Source organism: Impatiens glandulifera, chromosome 9 (genome assembly GCF_907164915.1).
Source record: "Impatiens glandulifera chromosome 9, dImpGla2.1, whole genome shotgun sequence".
Taxonomy (NCBI): Eukaryota; Viridiplantae; Streptophyta; class Magnoliopsida; order Ericales; family Balsaminaceae; genus Impatiens; species Impatiens glandulifera.
In genome coordinates, this window is record NC_061870.1 from 11,379,185 (window position 1) to 11,405,003 (window position 25,819).

Below are 25,819 nucleotides of genomic sequence, written 5' to 3' on the forward strand. Positions count from 1 at the left end.
TAGGATCCAATCGGGATCTGACAATGCTTCATCCACCTTTTTCAGCTCAATTTGTGATATGAAAGTTGAGTTTTCATAGTTATCCAAATTCTGTTGCCTAGTTCGGACGGGTGAGGATATGTTACCTATTACTAGTTTAAGAGGATGATTTTTGTTCCTTCTGAGGTTTATCCGAGACGTGTCTACCAAGCTTTCGGTTGGCTGATCAAGGTTAGACTGATCGGTAGGCTGAACAGAGTCAGACCGACCGATTTCTTCAGTCGAAACTGAAGTGTCAACTTTATGCGGTAAAGCAGCTTGAGCAGGCTGAGGTTCAGCATCAACCGCTTGGTCATTGACAAATCGTCTAAAAACCGGAACCTCATCTTCATCATCAGAATAGATATTGAAATTTTCCATTCTGTTGTGAAGGTCGAAGGGTAAAGCAGTGTTTCATTCAACCGATTCATCAAAAACAACGTAGGATGTTTCTTCAACTGTTAAAGTCCTAGTATTGTATATTCTATATGCCTTACTTAAAGCCGAATATCCCAAAATTATTCCCTCATCGGATTTAGCATCAAAAGCGGTCAAATAATATTTGTCGTTGTTGTGAACAAAACAATTACTACCAAAAATTCGAAAATACTGTATGTTTGGAATTCGATCATAGTAAATTTCAAAAGGAGTTTTGGAAAAACGTTTAGTTACTAAAGATCGGTTTTGAGTGTAGCATGCGGTATTGATAGCCTCAGCCCAAAACTTTTGAGCAATGCCCGAATCAGCTATCATTGACCTTGCGGCTTCCTTGAGAGTTCGGTTTCTTCTCTCAGCCAGGCCGTTTTGTTGAGGAGTTCTGGAACTAGACAACTCGTGTCTAATACTGGAATCATCAAGAAAAGTAGTTAGTCTACTGTTTATAAACTCAGTTCCTCTATCACTTCTGATTTTGTTTACTCGAATAGATTTTTCATTTTGTATTCTCAAAATCAGTTTGATCAGGTTTGGAGTTGCTTGACTTTTAGAAGCTAGAAATATTACCCAAGTAAATTTAGAATAGTCATCAATAACTACCATAGTATATTGCATGCCTCCTAGACTAGTTACTCTAACCGGACCAAACAGATCCATATGCAGGAGTTCTAAGCACCGTTCAGATTGATAATTTCCTTTACTTTTGAAAGATGACTTTATTTGTTTACCCATTTGACATGCAGCACACACTTTATCTTTTGAAAATTTAACATTTGGAAAACCGTAAACTAGTTCTTTAGAGCATATGAAATTGATTGTTTTGAAATTCAAATGGTTTAGCCGTTTATGCCAAAGCCAGTTTGGATCATTTTCAGCTATCATGCATATAGATTTTTCAAAATAGGTTTTCCAATCAACTTTGTATATGTTTCCCATTCGGTTACCGGTTAATATAATGTCATTTTGATGATTCTTAACTAAGCATGCATTCTTATGAAACTCAACTTTATATCCTACATCGCACATTTGACTTATGCTTAAAAAGTTAAAATGCAGGTTTTCTACTAGTAGCACATTATTTATGGACAAGTTATCATGGACAATCTTACCCTTGCCCACGGTTTTACCTTTCGAGTTGTCACCGAATGTTATGACTGCTCCGGATTCATATATGATGTCTACTAGTAACTTATCGTTGCCGGTCATATGTCTTGAGCATCCGCTGTCCAGATACCATTCCAAGTTCTTTAGCCGGTTGTTTCTCCTAACTTGTAAAATAAAAATATTTACACCTTTTTGGTACCCACATTCAGTTGGGTCCATGGTTGATTAGTCCCTTTGGGATCCAGACTTGAATAAGTCGGATCACTTTCCTGGTATCTGTTCTTATAGTGTCCGGCTTCACTTCTTGATCCTTGCTCAAGAATGCCTTATGTCGCGGTGATGAATGTCTATGAGACCGAGATTTACTTGTTTTATTTTGTTTATTTTCTTTCCGGTTGGCTTTCCTTCTCTCAGGATTAAGCCAGTTTTCTGATTCAGTCGGACTCACATATTTTAGTTCTTTTTCCGGTTTTAGATCACGTTCTTCCTCATTTTCGGTTGATGAACTCTTGACAAATCTTATGAATGGAAGATTGTCTTTTGTGAGTTTCATCCCATTAGGTTGATTTGATTCGTTTAATTTGTTTTGTTTATATCCGATACCAAATCTACACTTGGGGTGTCTTTTATAATTACACATCTGTTTTACGGCTTGACGAGATCTTTTCCACGCAGCCGTAACATACAGTGCTCGTTCATCGACTTCAGTTACCGGTTGAACTGTCTCCTCATTTTCTAAGGATAGTTCAGCCGGTTCATACACTACGGTTTCGCATGATTCATCATCGATACCACTTGACTCTACGGTTTTATGTTCTACCAGAGTCGGTATGTACGCAGATATGTTTCTGAACTCAGCGACCATTTCGTTGAGTGCAGAAATCAAATCTTCCTTAGAGAACTCATCAGAAGAGAAAACAAATACCTCTTCGTCGTTTGCCATGAAGTATGTTACTCTTTCCTCATCATTCTCGTAGTCGGAATACGCCCATTCGCTTCCACCGTCGGATGCAATGAGTGCTTTCTATATTTCCTTCCCTTTATCAGCTTGCTGGTTATCGTTTCTCCGGTAGTCGTTCTGTTGGTTGTCATTTCTCCGATAGTTGTTCCCTTGGTAGTTGTTACCTTGGTACCGGTTGCCTTGGTAGTTGTTGCCTTGATAGTTACCTTCCGGTTTTCTGTCGTCTCTCCTTGGTTTTCTACATTCTGACCTGAAATGTCCAAAACCATCACAGTTATAACATCTTTTATTGGATTTGTCTACATAATTATAACTAAAGTTGTTGTTAGATGGTGGTTGATTCTTCTTCATGAATCTCCTAAATTTCTGAGCTAGCATCGTCATCACATCTTCACTGATCTGATCAGCGTTCTTGACTAGAGCCGGAACGGTTGATACTTGGACTGCCGGTTCCACCGATGTAACCAAAGCTCTGGTTGCGGTTGACGTGGATGTTTCATCTTCGATCCGAGACTTACTCTCAAACTCGTAGGCTTTTAGATCCTCAAACACGTCATGCAACTTCATCTGCCCGAGGTTGCTTAATTCCCTCATCACCATGGTTTTGATATCCCATGTGCTTGGTAGTGATCTTAAGGCTTTAATGATTACTTCTCGGTTGTCGTATTTCTTTCCGAGTGTTTGAAGCTCGTTGACCACGCTGGTGAACCGGTTGCTAAATTCTTTCATGTTTTCCCCCGGTTTCATCCTGATGTTTTCATATTTTTGCGTAGCCACCAAGATTTTGTTCTCCTTTGTTTTTTCGTTTCCTTCATGGATCTGAATGATCGTCTCCCAGGCTTCCTTTGCAATATCACAGGCTGATATCTTGTTCAAGGTATTATCGTTTATAGCCTTATAGATGTGCCTCATGCAATGGTTGTCCAGGTTACTCCGTCTTCGATCTTCAATTGTCCATGCATCTAGCTCCTTGTTGATCTTGATTGGCCCTTCCTTCAGGACTCTGCTCATTTCATCATCTAGCGTGATCAGATGTAGATACATCTGTTTCTTCCAGCTGCTAAACGCTTCACTATTTAGCATTGGTGGCTTGTCGCTGTGGGTCATGCTTTCCATCTTTTTCGGTTGCTTGAGTGCTAAGAACCTCGCTCTGATACCACTTGTTAGGATCGGGGACGCCCTTAGAGGACCGGGGTGTTTCTGGTTTCTAAAAGGGTAGCCGCTTACACAACACACACTTTGGTGATAGTCCGGTTAAAGACTAAAACCTTTCTCAGCACTACGCAAACTGTCACAGACTCTTGAACCGGGTTCAAGGGCGGAAATGTATGTTTCAGTCTGAAGCAACGTATGCGACTTGGATAAGGTTTATGAGGAGTCGGTTTTATAGATATGAGTGGACCGGTTTTGATTAAGGAGTAAGATTATGTTTTGGTTTGTGTTTAGGTTTTCAGAGTGAGTAAACCGGAAATAAAAGAAATGAGATAAGACATGATTTTTTATGGATGTTCGGAGCAAACCCTCCTACGTCACCCCTTCTTCTCAGGTTATGAGAAGGATCTCCACTAACTTTCAAAGTTAAAACAATTACACTGCCGGTCGAGCCTAACTCGCTACTCGCCGGTTACACCAAATCACTCTGTGATGTAATACACTAATACAATACAAATAAAGCTTTCGGTAAATGACACAACGGTTTTGGATCGCGCGTGAGATTTCTTTCTCTCTTAAGATGTTTGTAACTGTCATTAATGAGGTCGTTTCGTCTTCCTTTTATAGTGAAGAGGATCCCAACGGTCACTTTCTTCTCTCACCGTGGGATTGGTCAGTTCAGAGTCACGCCGGTGCAGAGAGGTTGCTTGCACGTTACACCTTCCTAACACTTGGCAAGCATGCAGATACTTCTCAGGTAAAAATGACGTAGCCGGTTTGCAGATTTGGACACGTGTCAGACATGCACCTTCCGGCTCTTTGAGTCGGATCTTTGGATTAGCTATTTCATCATTGTTTTTATCGCATGCTTCTGATCCGGATCTTATCTTCTTTTATTTTCCCAAGACACGTCTATTTCGTCACATTACGTCATCTTTGTAGTTCGTAGTTTCCGGTTGACTCTTTCATAGTATAATCCGACTGGGATGTAGGCTTTTCTTTGCTAGCCGGTCTGCTGAGAATGTTGAGGCTGGTTCCTCTTGATCTTGACTTGATCATTCGGAACTGGATTACTTTGAAGTGTTCTTCAGTCGGTTTATGAAGTTCCAGCCGGTTTATACAATTCGATCTGTTCCTGCACATAGAAGTTAATAGTTGTTTAGTTTTCTGGCCGGTTTTAAAATTAAATTACTTAATTTTTCTATCACTTTCTTTTAAAACTCATTGACTTAAAGTCAGGTTTTAGATTCTCATACTTGTTAGCTGCTTCTAGCTTATTCTTAAGTCAGCTAATAGTAGGCGGAACATAAACTATTTCATTTTTGAAAGCAACTTCTTCATGAATAGGATTAGATTCAATGTCAGTCATACTTCTTTTGATAAAGTTTATAGGCTTAAACTTGTCAGTTGAAGGATTTGACTTTTTGCAGGACAGATTAGGGTCATTGCTGTCATATCCCAATCCGGATTTAAATTTAGCAAGTTTCAACATACTGATCTGATGTTTGACAGCATCTCTAGATCTTGTCCATGCACTAACTATATAGTTTAATCTCTTGTTTTCAGATGAAAGAATTTGAATCTGTTCTTTGAGCATCTCATTCTCAGAAGAGATCTCTATTTTGTTTTCATCAAAAACGTTTGGTTCAGATTCTTTGTTTGAGGGAAGAACAGTTGATTCATATTTAACTTTTATTTCATAGAAAGAGTCAGTTAACTTTTTGTACTCAATAGCCATTTCATTGAGTGCATTAGTTAACTCCCCGTTTGTAAATTCTAGTGCAGAGATATTATTTACCTTGGATTGATCATCTGCCATCAGACATGTGACAGCTTCATTCTCTTTTTCAGCAGGAGACTCCTCTGAATCACTGTCAGTCCAACTAGATTTGTTTTTACTGTATATGAATGCTTTTTGGTTCTTCTTTGCTTGAGAGTTTGTACCATAGATTTGATTAAGCTTATCCCAAATCTCTTTAGCAGTGGAACAGGACTTGATCTCACAGAACATATTCATGTTGATCGACTGGTATAGAATGTTCTTAGCAACATTATCCAGGTTGTTGGTCATCTTATCTTCAGTAGTCCACTCGCTTCTTGGCTTTGAAATCTTTATGGGGACATCAGTAATAACGCTCAACATATCATAGTCAAGAGCGGCCAAGTGAGTTTGCATTCTTATCATTCAATATTTGTAGTTGTCTCTTGACAGAAGAGGAATTTCGTTGATGATAGACATGCTTCAGGTTCTTGAGGCTTGAGAATAGAAACAAGGCTCTGATACCAATTGATAGGATCGGCTTTATCGATAGAGACGGGGGTCTGGCTAAGGATGAACGCTTATGAAAAATGGTTTGAAAGAAATCCTGTTAGGGATTTAATTCGCTTTCTATTCTACGCAAACACTTGTAAACACTTGAAACAGATTCAAGGCGGAATTGTTTACTTGGGTTTGAAGCACAAGATGAAATATGAAAAGATGACAGAAATGAAAGAACACAACAGTTTGTTTATGGATGTTCGGAGAAACTCTCCTACGTCACCCCTTCTTCCAACCACCGGAAGGATTCACTATAAAATGATTCGAATCAAATACAGTTTACACACACTTAGCTCACTATTGAACAGAACACTTTCTGTTCAATTACAAGATGAAGAATATCACTCAGCTAAAGGTGTTTTGATTCTAGCTCTCTCTTGATTCACACACAGTACAATCAGAAAGCAGTTTCAAAGTATGAATGTTCAAAGGCTAGAATTCAGTAAGCAAGAAAATAGAACAGTTTCTCTCTCTGTAAAATTCGATTGCTTGTTCGTTGTCTAAGGAAGATTGTCCATTGTCCTTTAGATATGTTAAATACTGAGAAGGAGCTAACAGTCAAATCTTTTAGAATGATACGTGGCACTCTTCCATTGGAAAACCTCCATTGTACATAGTAGGTTCTGAGCACAAGGATCGTGGTCGTACATCACTGGTAGTGCGCCGAATATTCCATCAAGGATGTAACTGCAAAACAAGTAATGTGAGAAAAATTCTCTTACGTGGCATTCCTTGGTTGGTTGCATATAGTTGTTGTATTAATCTTCACTAGAAAGTGGAGTAGGAGTAGGGTACAGCTATAGCACGTGGGTAGGTGAAATGCTAGCTTCAAGCATACTACTTAAACTGGGCATTAGACGTATTTCAGTTAGACGGATTGTAAAATCAGTCTAATGAAATCAAACATCTCCTTCTAATAAAAATGTCTATTAGACCGCCTAGTCTAATAGAATTAGACAGCACGTCTAATTATCCAATAACCATTAGACTGCACGTCTAACTCCACTGAGTTAGACTGCACGTCTAATTCCGGTTCTACCTAAGACTTGTCTGAAGGAGTTAGACACACGTCTAACTTTCACTAATTAGACTGCACGTCTAATTATCCAATAACCATTAGATCGCACGTCTAACTCCATTGAGTTAGACTGCACGTCTAATTCTGGTTCTACCTCAGACTTGTCTGAAGGAGTTAGACTCACGTCTAATTTCACTAATTAGACTGCACGTCTAATTATCCAATAACCATTAGACTGCACGTCTAACTCCACTGAGTTAGACTGCACGTCCAATTCCAATTCTACCTCAGACTTGTCTGAAGGAGTTAGACTCACGTCTAACTTTCACTAATTAGAATGCACGTCTAATTATCCAATAACCATTCGACTGCACATCTAACTCCACTGAGTTAGACTGCACGTCTAATTCCGGTTCTACCTCAGACTTGTCTAAAGGAGTTACACTCACGTCTAACTTTCACTAATTAGAGTGCACGTCTAATTATCCAATAACCATTAGACTGCATGCCTAACTCCACTGAGTTAGACTGCACGTCTAATTCCGGTTCTACCTCAGACTTGTCTGAAGGAGTTAGAATCACGTCTAACTTTCACTAATTAGACTGCACGTCTAATTATCCAATAACCATTAGACTGCACATCTAACTCCACTGAGTTAGACTACACGTCTAATTCGGTTCTACCTCAGACTTGTCTGAAGGAGTTAGACACACGTCTAACTTTCACTGTCTATTAGACTACACGTCTAACTCCGATGAGTTGGACTGTACGTCTAATTCCGCATAAATTAGACTATCCGTCTAATTGCAAATATATTAGACTACACGTCTAACTCCGGTGAGTTAGACTGTACGTCTAATTCCGAAATATCTATTAGACCATCCGTCTAATTACAATTCTATTAGAGTACACGTCTAACTCCGATGAGTTAGACTGTACGTCTAATTCGGAACATATTAGACTTACGTCTAATTCCGTGTATATTAGACTTACGTCTAATTCCATGCATTCATTAGACTACACGTCTAACTCCGATGAGTTAGACTGTACGTCTAATTCTATGCATTCATTAGACTAAACGTCTAACTCCGATGAGTTAGACTGTATGTCTAATTCTATGTATTCATTAGACTACATGTCTAACTCCGATTAGTTAAACTGTACGTCTAATTCTATGTATTCATTAGACTACACGTTTAACTCCGATGAGTTAGACTATACGTCTAATTCTATACATCTAATGCCAAAATCGGTCTAATGTCTCTCATTAGAGCCAAGTTTTATGAAATATTGTTTCAATACACTTGCATCAAAACTCATAAGTCATTTCATCATCAAAATCTCAATGGATAAATTATTTCAACACTTAGTCAAAATAATTTGACCCAACAAAGAACTTTGTTAAGGTGTCATACTAAGCTCTAGGAGCTTGCTTGAGACCATAAAGTGATTTGTCTAACTTAAACACATGATTAGACAACGAATGATATTTAAAACCTAGAGGTTGTTCGACATACACATCTTCATTAAGAATTCCATTTAGAAATGCACTCTTAATGTCCATTTGAAAAACTTTAAAATTCTTAAAAGTGGCATAGGCTAGAAAGATCCTTATAGCTTCAAGCCTTGCAACAAGGGCGAAAGACTCCTCAAAGTCAATCCCCTCCCCTTGTCTATATCCTTGAGCTACTATCTTGGCCTTCTTCCTCACAACTAGGCCATCTTCACTTAGTTTGTTTCAAAATACCCATCTAGTTCTAATGACCGATTGATTTTCAGGTCTTGGAGTTAGATGCCATACTTTGTTCCTTTCAAACTAATTTAGTTCTTCTTGCATTACATTAATCCAATCGGGATCAAGCAATGCTTAATTTATCTTTTTAGGTTCAACTTGTGAAATGAATGGTAATTATCCATCTCATCCATTAGTTGGTGTCTTATTCTGATAGGAGCAAACGGGTTACTAATAATGAATTCAAGCGATTGGTTCTTATTCCATCTGAAGTGAGGTCCAAGAAGTTCAGATGTCTAATTAGCTGACCCCACAACATACGAACTGTCAATAGTCTATTGACTTATAGTCTGGACGTTTGGTTGAGCATCAACCAAATCAGTTGGCTGATTAGACGACCTATTTCTTACAACCTTAGTTTCATCGTCACTATCTGATTGAAGGTTAATATCTTCTAATTTGTTAGCGACTTCGATGACTTCGTTAGAATTTCTTTCCACAGATTCATCAAAGACAATGTGTATAGATTCTTCAAAAGTCAGAGTTTGTTTATTAAATACTCTATATGCTTTACTGACTTCTGAATACCCTAACATTACACTAGCGTCTACTTTGACATCAAAAGCAGTCAAATAATTCTTGCCATTATTATGAATAAAACAATTACACCCAAAAATTCTAAAATATGTAACTTTAGGGATTTTCCAAAAAACTTTCATAAGGTGTTTTATTTAGGCGTTTATTGATCATTGACATGTTTTGAGTGTAGCACGTTGTGTTTATGGCTTTCGCTCATAGTCTTTGAGAAACACCGGAATTAGAAAGCATTTATCTCGTCGCTTCCTTCAATGTTATGTTTATCCTTTCAGCAATGTTATTTTATTGTGGAGTTCTGCCACTAGACAACTCGTTTCTAATACCAGACTCCTTAAAGAATAGTGACAGACGTCTATTGGTAAACTCAGTACCTCTGTCACTTCTTATTTTAATTATTGTTAAAGTCTTTTCATTTTGTAGTCTTCTAAGGATATTAATCAACTATTCAGTCGTCTAATCCTTAGAAGCTAGAAAAACAACCCAAGTAAATCAAGAGAAGTCATCTATTATGACAATTGTATATCTCATCCCACCTGAACTAGTTACTTCAATTAGACCGAAAATATCCATATGCAATGATTCCAAGCACCTGTTGGATTGAATATTACCCTTATTTTTAAAAGTTGATATGGTCTGTTTGCCCATCTAGCAAGCGGAGCAGATCTTATCTTTAGAGAACTTTAACTTGGGTATACCATTTCTTTTGAACATAGATTGTTTATAGTTTTGAAATTAAGATGGTTTAGACTTTTATGCCATAACTAGTTTTGATCATTCTTTGCAATCATGCATATTGGTTCATAAATCTTGTTTTCCAATTCATTCTATATGAATATCCTATTTTATTACCTGTCAACAGGGTATTCTCCTACTGATCCTTAACTAAACATACATGCATTTGGAAGTCAATTGTGTAATCATTGTCACACATTTGACTAATACTTATTAAATTGTAAAAAAAAATCTACCAACAGTACATTATTAATCGTTAAGTTACTGTGGATAATCTTACATTTACCCACGGTTTTACCTTTGTTGTTGTCACCAAATATTATCTATGGCCCTGTATTTTTGACTACATCTGTTAATAGTTGTTTGTTGTCAGTCATATGTCTAGAGCATCCACTGTGCATGTACCAGACTGATTCCTCCAAGCAGCTTTCATGTACAACATGCAAATAAAATTTTAAGTCTTTGGTACCCAAAATTAATTGGTCTGTGGTTCATCAGTCCCTTGGGAATCTAGATTTGTGTTATATTTATGGATTTCCCATTTTGGGTTGTTAATAAGGCATAGGTGTTGGACTTGGAAGATACCTTTCTGCTTGCTAATGACTTCTTAGCTCTTTGAGATAGTTTTTGGCAAATTTCTTTAACTTTTGGTCGGGTTTTTCTTTTCTATACCGGTTGGTTGTCAATCTCTCAGGATTCAGTCAGCTATCAGTTGGTTTTACATACTTTATCGCATCTCTTAAAGCTAATACATCACAGTTGTGATTAGTTCCTATATCATCTAAATGTCCTTTGACAAATATTATAGTCTTAAGCTTGCCTTTTACTGGGTTCAGCTTGTGATTGGACTTGTCTGGGAAGCCATAGTCAAATCTCAAACTAGATTTACATCCGGCCGGTCTTTACTAAGTGATCAGCTAGCTATTTGACGGCTTCCCTAGATTTTGTCTATGAACTAACCACATAAGTAAGTCTTTGGTTTTCCAAATATATATTTTTGATAGTTTCCTTGAGCTTCTAATTCTCAGATGAAAGCTCACTCGTTTTACTTTCCAATGATTTTGGCTGAGTATCTTGAGATGAGGTGATGTTATCAGACGTCTATTTCACTTTTATTTCATCAAATGCGTCTGATAGATTCTTGTACTCAATGACCATGTCATTGAGTGCATTTATCAACTCATCTCTTGAAAACTCTTCGGAAAATAAATCAAATACCTCATTGCACTGAACTTCTTCGTCCTCTTCACTATCGGATGAAGCTCTTTCATCTGAGATGTCAGCCCATTGGCTCTTCCTTTCCTTAGCTACTAAGGCCTTCTAATCCTTTTTCTTCTTGTTGTCTCTTTTCGGCCTCCTGCAATCTTCTTTGAAATGTCCTAGTTTATCACAATTAAAACACTTCAAGTTAGCTTTTGATTAATTTCAAGAGTTATAGTTATTTGAGTTTGAGCTTGAGTTAGGAGAAGATTGGCTTTTCTTCATAAATTTGCCAAATTTCTTCACGAAAAGTGACATAGCGTCTTCGCTGATCTGCTTAGTTGTCTTTGTGATGGCAGCAGCAGGTGGCTCTTTAGTGGTCACCAACGCTTTAGTGATGGTTGAGATTTACTGCTCCTCTTTGTTTCTCTAGTTTAGCTCAAACTCGTAAGATTTTAGATCCTCGAAGAGGTCGTGCAACTCTAGTTTGCTCAGATCCTTTGACTCCCTCATAGTTAGAGTCTTTATGTCCCATTCTCTAGGAAGAGCCTTCACCACCTTCATGTCAGCTTCTCGGTTACTATATGTTTTCCCAACGTGGAAAGCTTGATGATGATGTGGGTGAACCTTTCTTTACAATCCGTCATGGTTTCTCTAGATCTCATCTTTATGCTATCGTATTTTTGTGTGTCAACCATGAGTTTGTTCTTCTTGGTCTGGTCGTTGCCTTCACATAATTGGGTCAGCTTTTCCCAAATCTCATTAGCATAGATGTATGATTTGATCATGTTGAACATATTATTGTCCACCGTTTTATAAAGAATATCCTTCGTCATATTGTCGAGGTTGTTCTTCTTCTTCTCTTCAGCAGTCCACTCAGACTTTGGTTTGTCTTTAATCTCAAGGATACCCTTGGTTGAGGTTGTGCTTGTCTGGATTTTTATTGGGCTATCCGTAATGACGTACCACATATCGTCGTCTAGAGCTGCCAAATGATTTTACATTTTTATTTTCCAGTTATCATAATTTTCCTTTGTGGACATAAGGATCTTGTTGATGATAGACATACTGATGTTTGTTTCTTAAAAGTAGAAAACTTTGCCCTGATACCACTTGTTGGGATCGGCGTCAACAACAATTGGTGGGATTGAGTATTACTGAACGACTTTTGACTTTTAATTCGGTTTTAACCCTGATAGAGTTTAAGACATGTTTCTATTCTCGTGACAAATCTTCACGAGCTCTTGAATCGGATTTAAGTGCGGAATTACTCACTAGATTTGAAGCGTATTGATGCAGGATAAAGAAGACAATAAGAAATGGATACGGAGTTGTTTCTGGATGTTCAGAGATAAACAATTCATACGTCACCCATTCTTCTATTTCCAGAAGGATACACTAGAAGACTTTAACTTGTATAGCCTCTACACAAGCTCGATTAGAAACTCAAGATTTAATAATGCATGTTCTGAACTCCTAGCTCTCACTTTATTGAACAAACAACCTCTGTTCAACTTACAATGTTTAATATTCTTAACAGATATTACAGCAATTTCTATCTTAACTTATCTTAATGAAAGTAAAGAGTATATGAATTATAATTGGGATAGTGAGAGAGTAATCTTTCCGTGAAAGTAGTAGGAACGACAACCTTCTTCTATATTAAGATCCACTTATATATATATGAGTCACAGCTACTTTGCATTCAATGATGGCGTGTTATAGAGCTCTACGTGCTGATGTAGCGTAGCTCTACTTGAGTATTATAGTTGCACTTGAGTGTCGTAGCCCCTACTTGAATGGCGTGTGACTATGAGCTTCTTAAAAGATTTGTAATAATGACGTATGACAATTAATGCAACGGTCGAATCTGAATATTGACATGTGACATTATTCTATTGATTATTGTTTGTGATGATGTGATAGTCTATCATTTATCGAGCGATGAACAAGGAAGATGAGCGGGCGCTGCTTTAGTCTTTTGTTGAAGCTTAGACGTGTACAAGCGCACTTCTTCAGACATTCCGTCTTATGAAGTTCAGACTACGTATGCTCGCGCACTTCTTCAGACTACCCGTCTGATAGAAGTTTAGACTTCGTCTGCTCGCGCACTTCTTCAGACTACCCGTTTGATAGAAGTTCAAACTACGTCTACTCGCACACTTCTTTAGATTACCTATCTGATAGAAGTTCAGACTCCGTCTGCTCACACACTTCTTTAGACATCCTGTCTTATAAATTTCAGACTACGTCTGCTCACGCACTTCTTCAGACTACCCGTCTGATAGAAGTTCAGACTTCGTCTGCTCTCGCACTTCTATAGACAACCTGTCTCATAGAAGTTCAGACTACGTCTACTCGCGCACTTCTTCAGACTACTCGTCTAACAGAATTTCAGACTACGTCTACTCGCGCACTTCTTCAGACTACCTATCTGATAGAAGTTCAGACTACGTCTCCTCGCGCACTTCTTCAGACTAACCGTCTAATAAAAGTTCAGACTCCGTTTACTCGCGCACTTCTTCAGACTACCCGTCAGATAGAAGTTCAGACTCTGTCTACTTGCACTTGCTTCAGACTGCATCTGAAGACATGCGTCTTATGAGTTGTACCTACATAACGACAAATTACACATCTTAGTTCTTGTTCGGACTACAACTTAGTTTTGTTCGAACTACATCATTAAAACTATGTCGTATTGAATTAAACTTATTCGCCTAATGTATATTTTAACAATACAAGTTCAATTTTATAACAAACTAATCTATATATATATATATATATATATATATAATGATGCTTAATTTTAAAGTGTCTGGATTGTCGTGTCAATAGTTGTAATTAATTTGGATATATATGTGAGAGAAAATGGATATTTGAGTCAGATTGTGGGTTGACCCATCCATAACTTTAAAATGGTTATATATATATATATGCTAAATTTCAAAATATATAGATTGTTGGGTCGAGAGATTTGGTTAATTTGGATATATATATATATATATATATATATATATATATATATATATATATATATATATATATATATATATATATATATGTGTGTGTGTGATACTTGAATCGCATTGTGAGTTGACCAGTCCATAACATTAAAATGGTTAAAAATAAAATTAAAAATCTATATGTATATTACGAACTTGCAACCTAAAAAAATATAATATTTTAACCAACTAGGCTAATAAGACTTTATATTTTAAATTTAACACCAAATTTGATAAACGTGGGACATTCTTAACAATATAAGTTCAACTTTTTAACTAACTAATTTATATATATAATGATGCTTAATTTTAAAGTACTTAATTATCGGGTCGAGAGTAGTGATTAATTTGGATATACATGTGAAAGTAAATGGATATTTGGGTCAAATTATAGGTTGATCCGACCATAAACTTAAAACGGTTAAAAATAAAATTAAAAATGATATATGTATTTTCGAACTTGCAACCTAACAAAACAAGTATCACTATTTAACCAACTAGGCTAATAAGACATTATATTTTCAATTTAACATCAAATTTGATAAACGCGGGACATTCTTAACAATATAATTTCAACTTTTTAAATAACTAATTTATATATATATAATGATGTTTAATTTCAATGTCCGAATTGTCAGGTCGAAAATTGTGGTTAATTTGAATATATATATATAAGAGTAAATGGATATTTGGGTCGGATTGTGATTTGACCCGCCCATAAACTTAAAACGATTAAAAAAATTTAAAAATGTTATATGCATGTTTCGAACTTATAACCTAATAAAAAAAGTACAACATTTAAGCAACTAAGCTAATAATACTTGATATTTTAAATTTAACACAAAATTTGATAAACGCGGGACATTCTTAACAATATAAGTTCAAATGTTTAACTAACTAATATATATATATATAATTATGTTTAATTTCAAAGTGTCTGAATTGCTGGGTAGAGAGATTTGGTTAATTTGAATATATAAGTTAGAGTAATGGATACTTGGGTCAGATTATGGGTTGACCCGCCCATAAACTTAAAAACAGTTAAAAATAAAATTAAAAATAATATATGTATGTTTCGAACTTGTAACCTAACAAAACAAGTACAACCCTTAACCAATTAGGCTAATAAAACTTTATATTTTAAATTCAACAACAAATATGATGAACGCGGGACATTCTTAACAATTTAAGTTCAACTTTTTAACTAACTAATCTATCTATATATATATATATATAATGATGCTTAATTTTCAAAGCATATAGATTGTCGGGTTGAGAGTTATGAATAATTTGTATATATATGTGAGAGTAAATGGATACTTAGGTCGGATTGTGGGTTGAAATGCCTATAAACTTAAAACGATTAAAAACAAAATTAAAATTGATATATGTATGTTTCAAACTTTGCAACATAACAAAACAAGTACATCCCTATAACCAACTAGGCTAATAAGACTTTATATTTTACATTTAACACCAAATTTGATGAACGTGAGACATTCTTAATAATATAAGTTAACTAACTAATATATATATATATATATATATATATATTATATTAATGATGCTTAATTTCAAAATGTATGAATTATCGGGTTGAGAGTTATGGTTAATTTGGATATATATATATATAATATATATATAAGAGTAACTAGATACTTGGGTCGGATTGTGGGTTGACATGCCTATAAACTTAAAACGGTTAAAAATAATATTAAAAATGTTATAGGTATGTTTCGAAATTGCAACCTAATAAAACAAATACAATTTTTTAACAAATTGTGATTGAAATGTGGTTTGCTGAGAAATAACATGCCGGTAATAACTAAAATTAGTTACAAATATGAATCAAATATTTGATTGCCTTAAGTGTGATGTCACGATGCTAAATGTTAAAAAATATGAATCAAATATTTGATTGACCAAAATGAAAGTGTACAGTCATGAGATGAAAGGTTCATTGGGAAAAAATATGTGATGAGATATGTGAAAAGATAAATTATTTTACTGAAGTGAATAAAATGTGGAAAGAAAGTGTTCTATTTTTTATTTTAATATATTATTCAAATTTATTAAGAATTTTAAAAACTGAATATATATTATTATAATTTTTTATTAAATTTATTTTTTTATGTTTTTATTTGTTTGTATTGCATAGAAATTTTATGTTTATACCTCATTTTTCTTTAACGTGTGATATTAGATTCATAGAATTTTAGACTTATTATTAATAATTAATTATAATATAGTAATTTTTATACTTATTATAACTTATAGTTGATAAAAATAGGTGAATGTTTTTTAAATATTGTATCAATTATTTGCTTTTAAAATATTCAGTGTAATTTGTTTGTAATTTGTTTAGTAACCGCCTTGAAATTTTGGATTTATGCCAAAAAAAAATTATTTTTTTTATTTGATTATATATATTTTAGTTTATATCGAATAAATATAATAGTTATGTATTATAGTTAAAACATATTAATTTAATTTAATTTAATTGGTTAAGATTTAAACTTTAATTTAATATCATTTTAAAAGAAAAAAATATTGGTGTCTGTGGGGAGGGTTGGCCATATGGCACCGTTATCAATATTTGAGGGTTCCCTACTTGTTGAAGAAGTATTTGAACCTAAACACTAACGTGATCAAAACACGTTACTTTTACAATGATTTTCTATGATTATCTAGTTACAAATAGTAATAGTGCGGTTACCAAGGGTTAGAACTAGAGTTTTGTAAATGTTTAATAAACATTCACAAAAGACTTTTCAAGGTTGTCTAACCGATAGTCTTTCCCCATAATGAGTGATATGTTTTTTCAGTGGTGCTTGTCGACTTTTCTGTAAAAAAACCTTTACAACTCATTTTTACTATATTTGACTTATTTATTTGATAATAACAAGATATTATCATTTTTACTCAAAATCAAAACTTTTCATAAATTTATTGGTAACTACTTAGTTGAGGTTTGATGTCAAATATTTGCATTATGGATCTATTTAAAAAGCTTATATTAATATAGTTTTTGACGGATTTGTGTAGCATAATTTAATTATGCACGATGCTATCTCACTAGCTGACATGCATTGTGACGACTTAACTATTGTATTGCCTTAGTTATATTAAAAAAATAATCTAGTTTAACAAATATCCCACATCAATGAGTTATTTTCACTTAATAGATGTAAATTATTTTTTATTTTTAAATAATTAAACTATTATATGTAACCAAACAATAAAAATAAAATTTCTTTAACATTTGGGCTAGTGGTAGATTTATGGGCTGTTTCTAGGATTGGTATGTCAATGGGCTTATGTCAGGGCCAGCTTATGTGTTTTATTTTTATTTTGCATTCATTTTATTTTTGTTTAACTTTTATGTTTTGTTTTATCTATTAATACACAAATAATATTTTTTTTTAATAATAAATAGACTTTTATTTAAAAAAAACATAATAAATTAAAAATTAATTCAATTTAAAAAGCATAATAAATTAAAAATTAATCATACGATAAGTTAAAAATTTGTTAAAACTCATATTTGTCTTTTAAATCTTAAATAAGGATGATAACTTTCAAATTCACAAAAGTTAAACTTGAAATCAATTTCTTTTATGTGATTATTTTAATATTATAATTTTTCTTCATAAATATAAAAGAAAAAAGCAGTAACATTTATATCCGTTGTAACAAATAGAAAATGCCAGCAGGTCTCTAGAAGCTTCTTTTGTCTCTTCATAAAAGATCACCAAATATGTCCACGTTAGCCCACAATAAAAAACTAACCGTTGCACATAGATTAATAATGTGAATTTTCACTTTGTTACGTGTCCAAACTTATCTGATTTGTACTTCCTCCAACCCATTAACAAAACAAGTACTTAAAACCCCCAAATTAGGATAGATTTCAAAGAAAAAGAAAAGAAAAGCAAAATGGAAGATCTTCTCTCCCACTTGAGCATCCTCTCAAGCCAGACCACCTTTCAAGACAATAACTTAGATCCCACCGTCACTGATGAACTGATGAAGTTGTTTGAGCTTGATGCCTACAAGTCATGGGCAGCAATGGAGCTTCGTAATGATGATCAGAGAGATGGTAAACAACCAGAGGAATCTATGATCCAATTAGCAGAAGATGATCATCAGGACCATCTGGATTCAGCTATGAAAGAGATGGAACAACTTGAGGGTGCAAGAGGTATGGAGAAATTCATGGATCCCATTGACGACTCTGCTAATTCTAAGTCAGAGATTAAAGGTGATAATCTGAGTCAGAACAAACCTTCTTCCAGTTCTGATACAGTTAGTCCTTGATGAAGCAATATGTTTCTATGTGCTCATTTTATTATGTTTTAGTTCCATCAATAATCAAAATGCATTGCTTTGACATCTAATAATATAATTTCTTTTCTATTTATCTGTCTAATAAAAGTATAAAACACCGATTAATTTTTAAATATTTCGGTTAGCTAGTTGAGTCTTGAGAATTTAGATAATAGTTTATCAAATTTGAGAATTTACCATAAAATTTGAGAGCATGCTTGATAAGTAGTTTTCTAGGATACTCAAGAATCCTATCCTCTCTAAAATGGAGAAATGAATCTCATTCAGAACGAAAACATTTTCTCTCTCATTATTTCAATTTTCTCTCATTATTTCAGTTTTCTCTCTCATCGTAATATCATATATATTTTATAATTATATTATATTTATTTTATAATTAACATAAATAAATAATTTCAATTATTTAAATAATATTAAGGATTCGTCTAAAATAAAATTTTAGTAATAGTTACAATAACTAATGATAATATAATTAATTATAAATATTATATATTAATAATAAAATTAAAATTAATTAATTAAAATATAAAAATATAAAACTAAAAATAAAATAAAAATTTTATATAAAAAAATATTTAAAAAGTTAAATATAAAATATTTTAATTATTATTAAAAAATTATACCAAGTTATAATATATTATTAAATAAAATATTATATTTAATTTAAATGGATTTATCTACTATTAATATATAATATTTGAAAGATGATGTCTTGTATTATTTATATTTAATAGATAATTATTTATTTATAATTAGTAAAAAAATTTAAACATTTAACATTTTTTTTATAAATTTTTATTTTTATTTTAAAAAAATATGATTAATATGAAAAATTATTAACGGTTATATTTTATTAAATTATGTCACTTAAATATTTTATATATTTTAAATAATTATGTTATAAAAATAATAATATTTAATATTTTTAATTTAATAAAAAAAAATTAATCATAATTTTAATAAAAAAAATTATATTTATAACTTTTCTCTTATACATCCAAACGTTGTTAATGAGAATAGAAATAATTAAAACTCTTAACCAAACACTACACTTTAATCAATAATACTCATTCTCATTCCACACATTTATCAATCACAGTCATATTCTCATTATTTTATTTGAACCAAACACAATTGAGTGATTACTTCAAATTCAAATAGTTTGCCATTCATAAATTTATCAAAATTAGAGTTTATTTTTATTTATAAAAATTAATTATTTGTAATTGAAAAAAAAAAAAGTTAACATATGAAAAAAGAAAAAAATATTACAAATAATACTGAGTATTTATTTGAAATGGTAAGAATTTCTTTTAAAAGAATATTAGTGATGTATTATTATTATTAATATAAAATTAATTTTAAAATAATAATAAATAAACGACATTAAAATCAATTTAATTAAAAAATCAATTATATAATAATATTTTTTTAAATATATTAATTGAAATAATTTAACTAATTTATAGGAAATGACAATTAATTGACTGAAAAAATTTAATATAATTTTTTTTTTTAATTTTCCTCTCTTATCACTCATCTTAATTAAATTATCAAATTGCCTAATAGATAATAATGATTTAAAATATAAAAAACAATTAAAAAAATAAATGTACTGATAAATAGACAATAACAGTAATTTACAAAAAATAGTTGAAGTATTCATTCTATGGCAAGATTAGATTACCATGAAATTTGTAAGCTTTGTACATATTTCTAAGATAAATTCTTTTAAACTTTATCCAGCTCAAAATAGAACATCACCTACATAAATGAACCTGACTACATGAAGATACACACCCATTACAAAAAAGAATTAACCATTAGCACTATAATATTGATCTATTAACAAAAAAAACAATTTCAGCAAATTGTCTTTAATTGTCGAAACCGGGCATTGCAAACTGAGATGCGAAATTCTCGACTTGGGTGCATAGCTCAATAAGATCTTTGTTGGTTTGAAGACCATGAAGAAAGGCTTTTTGATGTTTTCCATGTTCTCTCTGAACTGTACTTGTGATTTGAGCAGCTTTAAGGAGAAAAGCCGCAATCAACTCAAAATCGGCCTCCATACAACCTCTTGAAGTCATGGCTGAAGTACCTGAAACCAACAAAAACAAAAACGGGAATTACATGAGTAGAAAAATCAGAAAATTCTTCCTTCTACAAAGGAATTTTCCGACAATTGCTGACTTACCTATCCTCACACCTCCAGGCATGATAACACCATTATCGCCAAAAATAGCAACCTTGTTTAAAGTTATATGACAAGCCTCGCATACCTTCTCAAATGGCTTACCTGGAAACCAAAACAAAACAAAGATAAAATGTTATTATTTTACTTATTTTTCTCATTTGGATGGCGATTAATAAACAAAATCCTAAGTGTTATCAAATAGGGCCAATGTTTCTCAACTTTGCATGACACATGGACAGAGTTTCTATACCAAATCAGGATAAAAAAACAAAAGTTGTTTGATGTGAATCCAATCAACCCATCAATATCTCCATCAAAACATAATATTAAAACCCATTCTTTTATCATTTTTAAAATATCAAATATTAAGAGTATTAATATTTGATATAATACTAAAATTAACTTATTTTTCCTGTGTGGTTTTCTAGTTTATAGTGATTCTCAATTTAAAAAATATGAAGTGTATTAGTCTTTTTGACCCAAATAATTTACTTTCATCAATCAAGGTTATTTTCAAATAATCTTAACTATTTCCAAATAACCTCACCACATCAAACAAGCCCAAGGTTATGGTCATTCTTACCCACACATTGACCCCATATAAGAAACACTTGTAATTTCATTTTTTTTTTTTTGTATCAAGATGAGAAACTACCAATAAATTTATGAATTTCCAAACATAATCTGATCTAGATGCGTTTCTAGATTCAAAACTTTTGGTTTTGCATCCGGGTGTTTTCAAATGGGGCCATTTTCATTTGTATTATCTGTTTGATAATAATATTTTGTTAATTCTGAGAAGAACAATTGAAAGGGATGTTGCAATAACTGGTTTAGTAAACCAACTAATTATTTTTTGTTTCTAAGCAACAAAGCTAGACTCTACATGTGTTCTTCTTGGAGTGAATTGCATTTTTTTCAAACATTTTTTCTGAAATAAGTAGTCCATGTTATGCAATTGTAAACAAGTATGCTCAAGTTCTAGGGTAGTGATAATGTCATGCAAATAAGAAGTTTCAGCCAAGTAAAATGGAAATTGAGAAAAACAAACGAATAAATACCTGCCAATCCAAGAGATCTTAGATCCCAAAGCAACAAATGATTATCCGTTCCACCTGTTACTAATCTGCAATTTCTCCTTAAAAGAGCAGATGCTAAAGCTTGAGCATTTTTCTTCACCTGCTGCATATATGCCTTATAATCAGGAGTTACGACTTGTTTCAAAGCTACAGCAAGAGCAGCAATATGATTATTATGTGGTCCTCCTTGCATTGCTGGGAAAACCGCAAAGTTTATCTTCTCCTCAAACTCGTATCTTTCACTACTACCACCATCATCTTGGTTCAAATTCATACCTCCCCTCTTTCTTGATTTTGGACCCTTTCTATAAAATATTATGCCTCCTCTTGGACCACGAAGACTTTTATGAGTTGTTGATGTAACTATATCACAATAGTCAAACGGGCTTATGCATTCCTACATAACAATAAAAAAATCAATTACAATACAATTCTTCTTAGATAATGAAAGAAAATTCAATTATAAATATCAAGCTCTTGTAGCTCAGTTGGTTAGAGCACCCGTTTAGTAAGCGGGAGGTCTTGAGTTCAACTCTCAACAAGAGCATCTAATTTTTACTTTTTAACTTTCCTTTTTCTCATCACCAAATTTCAATCCAAATGCTTTTAAGTGGGAATTGATGAACAATGCTATAATTCATCATTTAACTTCTTAGTATACAAATTTATCCCAAAAATTGATCATCATTATTTGGTAAGTCATCCCCTAATCAGTTCTCAACAAGAGCATTCATAAAGTTAAGACTTTTTAACTTTCTTTTTCCTCAGCACCAAATTTCAATCCAGATGCTTTTAAGTGGGAATTGATGAACAATGCTATAATTCATCATTTAACTTCTTAGTATACAAATTTATCCCAAAAATTGATCATCATTATTTGGTAAGTTATCTCCTAATCAGTTCCCATTCCATCCTAGTGAAGAAGTAAACCAAGATAAAAAAGTAAACCAACATAAAAAGTAAACATCCCAAAAATTGATCATCATTATTTTGTAAGTCATCCCCTAGTCATTTCTCATTCCATCCTAGTGAATAAGTAAACCAATATAAAAAGTAAACATTGCAGAACTGTAAGCCCAAGTCCACCAGCCCTAAAACAGTACTTAAGAGGTAAACTATAGCCAAATAACATCCCACTTATAATCTAAAGTCTCACAACAAAAAGCTAGAAAATTGGTTCACAGACAAACAAGAGGCAACCAAATAAAAAAGAAAGAGATATAATCATTCAAGCTAAAAATATAAGTTAATTCAAACATAGCAATTTACCTTTGCAGCAACAAGACCACTAATTTGAGCCATATCACACAATAAGATTGCTCCACACTTATCTGCAATCTGTCTAAACCTAGCATAATCTAATTCCCGAGGATATGAACTTCCCCCACAAATAAGTATCTTGGGACGAAAATCAACTGCCTTGTCCTCCAATTTATCATAATCTATCAATCCAGTTTGGGGATTCACTTTGTATGGAAGGCTCTCAAAGAAAATGGAAGCCCCAGAGACCTTCCTCCCATTTGGTGTATAATAACCATGGCTAGTGTTCCCACCAGAAGGAGTATCCAATCCCATTATTCGGTCTCCTGGCAATAGTAAACCTGTATATACTGCAAAATTTGCAGATGTACAAGAATATGGTTGAACATTAACTCCCCAGTTCTCGGAATCAAGATTGAAAGCAGCCAATGCACGCTTACAACATAAGTTTTCAATTTCGTCAATGAATTGATTACCACTGTAATACCTTGCTCCAGGCATTCCTTCAGAGTATTTATTTGTCAAGTGACTTCCAAGAGCTTCCATTACAGCTCTGCAAACGAAATTCTCGGAAGCAATCAATTCTATTCCCTTGAATTGTCTCTGCTTCTCCTTCTCCATGATTCCAAAAACATCGGGATCTGCAATCCGGAGAGATTGATTTCCCCAACCCTTGACCTGACTTTTTCTTTGTTCAGATCCTTGCATTGGATCAACAGAAGCCCGTTTAGATGAAGAGGAAGAAGATGAAGAAGAAGAAGACGATTCGGAGTTTCTCCTCCTCTTGAAGCACATTGATTGCCCTAAAATTCGAAACTCCTGCACATCCTTCTTCTCCTCATCATCATCACTGGTCTCTCTGTCTCCAATTAGGTTACCTTTGTTGTTATGCTGCTCCATAAGCTGCAATGGAGTTGACAGCATGGGATTAGAAATCCCACGGAAGGTGGAATTATCTATGATTGAGGAGTGGAAGCGGAAGCCTATAGAGAGATTGGATTGGGAGTGGCTAAAATCCATCAAAATGAAGACGGAAGTATGAAATCAAATACCTCGGAAAGAGGAACTTCAATGGCGAGAACTCAAGAGTAGTAACAGCCACAGCAGCAGTATTGGTACGCTGATTGCGCAGCTCTGTTCTTTATCTATATACAACCTCCCTTCAAGAAATGTATCTGAACTCAATATCCATACATGTACACTGGAGAGAGAGGAAGGTTCCCAAAGGAGACTAATTTTCGGAATGGGATTAGGGGATGAACCTGGACGTTTTCTTTTGTCCTTTTTTTTACTTTTGCTTTTTAGAATAAAAGACTTTAAGGCTAAAACTTTAATTAAAGGGGGTTTTTATTGGTTTTTCTTTGTAATTGACAATTGGGATTACTTGATAACATCATAGTAAAGAAATAATAATAATTTTGTGAATATTGATTAGAGTTTAGTGTAGAAATTAATAAAGTTGTCACCAAAGTTATAAATGATCGTGGTACTATCAACAAATAAGTTTATCGTGGGAGTTGATAAACTTACCACAGAAGTTACTAACAAGTAAAATATTGCTCTAAATTTGGAATCAAATAATGTTAGTGTTGTATTAATGGGTGATGATTTGATGATACAAGAAGAAAGTTATGTAAAAGCAACAAATTTATCATTGTTATGAATTTGTGGAATCGATGTTGTGTACCTATTGATGAATAAGGCTTTAGTCGGATCATGTATATATGACCGCGAGTACTTATCGAAAGATAAGGTTTTTTTTACCTAATGAAAGATAGAGTTTTGGCACCTATAGAGAGATAGGTTTTTTATTGGATTATGTATGTATGATCTTTGTTACCTATTGTCTAAATAGGGTTTTCGTACCTATCAAGAGATAGGGTTTTGATACTTATCGGAAGATAGAGTTTTGATTGGACCATTTGCGTATAATCTTTAGTCCCGATTGATAAATAAGGTTTTAGTTGGATCATGTATAAATGATCGCGAATACTTATTGAGAGATAAGGTTTTCGTACCTATTGAAAGATAGAATTTTGGTACCTATCGAGAGAGTGTTTGACAGGATAATATACGAATTATCGCAGGTACCTATTGATATATAAGGTTTTAGTTGGATCATGAATAAATGATCGCGGATACTTATCGACAGATAAGGTTTTGATACCTATTAATAAATAGGGTTTTGGTCAAATTATGTACGAATGATCGCGTATACTTAACAATAGATAAGGCTTTGGTACCTATCAAAATATAGGATTTTGGTTGGATCATGTATGAATGATCGCGAGTACCTATTGATAAATAGGGTTTTGGTTGGATCATGTATAAATGATCGCGAATAATTATCAACATATAAGGTTTTTTTTTGGGAAAACAACATATAAGGTTTTGATACCTACCAACATATAGGATTTTGGTCGGATCATGTATGAATGATCGCGGATACTTATCAACAGATAAAGTTTTAGTACCTATCAACATATATGGTTTGATCAGATCATTTATGAATGATCGCTAATACATATTAACAAAATAAGGTTTTGTACCCATCGAGAAATATGGCTTTGTACATATCGAGATATAGGTTTTTTGTGGATCATGTACGAATGATCTTTGATACATTTTGATAGAGTAGGGTTTTGTACCTATCAAGAGATAGGG

The 25,819-nt window shown here is 33.3% G+C and overlaps 1 protein-coding gene and 1 non-coding gene across 3 annotated transcripts; one reads left to right on the forward strand and one right to left on the reverse strand.

The window, feature by feature from the left end:
• Window positions 1-20,247: 20,247 nt before the first annotated feature.
• On the reverse strand, window positions 20,248-24,380 carry LOC124913652 (serine hydroxymethyltransferase 7-like). 2 transcript variants are annotated; one of them, XM_047454061.1, is made up of 4 exons: window positions 24,208-24,379; window positions 23,165-24,058; window positions 21,878-22,292; window positions 20,248-20,918 (listed from the first exon to the last, which is right to left on the reverse strand). In XM_047454061.1, the coding sequence occupies exons 2-4, from the start codon at window positions 24,053-24,055 to the stop codon at window positions 20,749-20,751; spliced, it is 1,476 nt and encodes a 491-aa protein (XP_047310017.1). In that variant the 5' UTR covers window positions 24,056-24,058; window positions 24,208-24,379; the 3' UTR covers window positions 20,248-20,748. The 2 variants fall into 2 exon arrangements, with proteins under 2 accessions (XP_047310017.1, XP_047310016.1); XM_047454060.1 differs by having other exon boundaries at window positions 23,165-24,380.
• Window positions 22,369-22,442, forward strand: TRNAT-AGU. Its single transcript has one exon. It is a non-coding gene; the product is annotated as a tRNA-Thr (tRNA).
• Window positions 24,381-25,819: the final 1,439 nt, after the last annotated feature.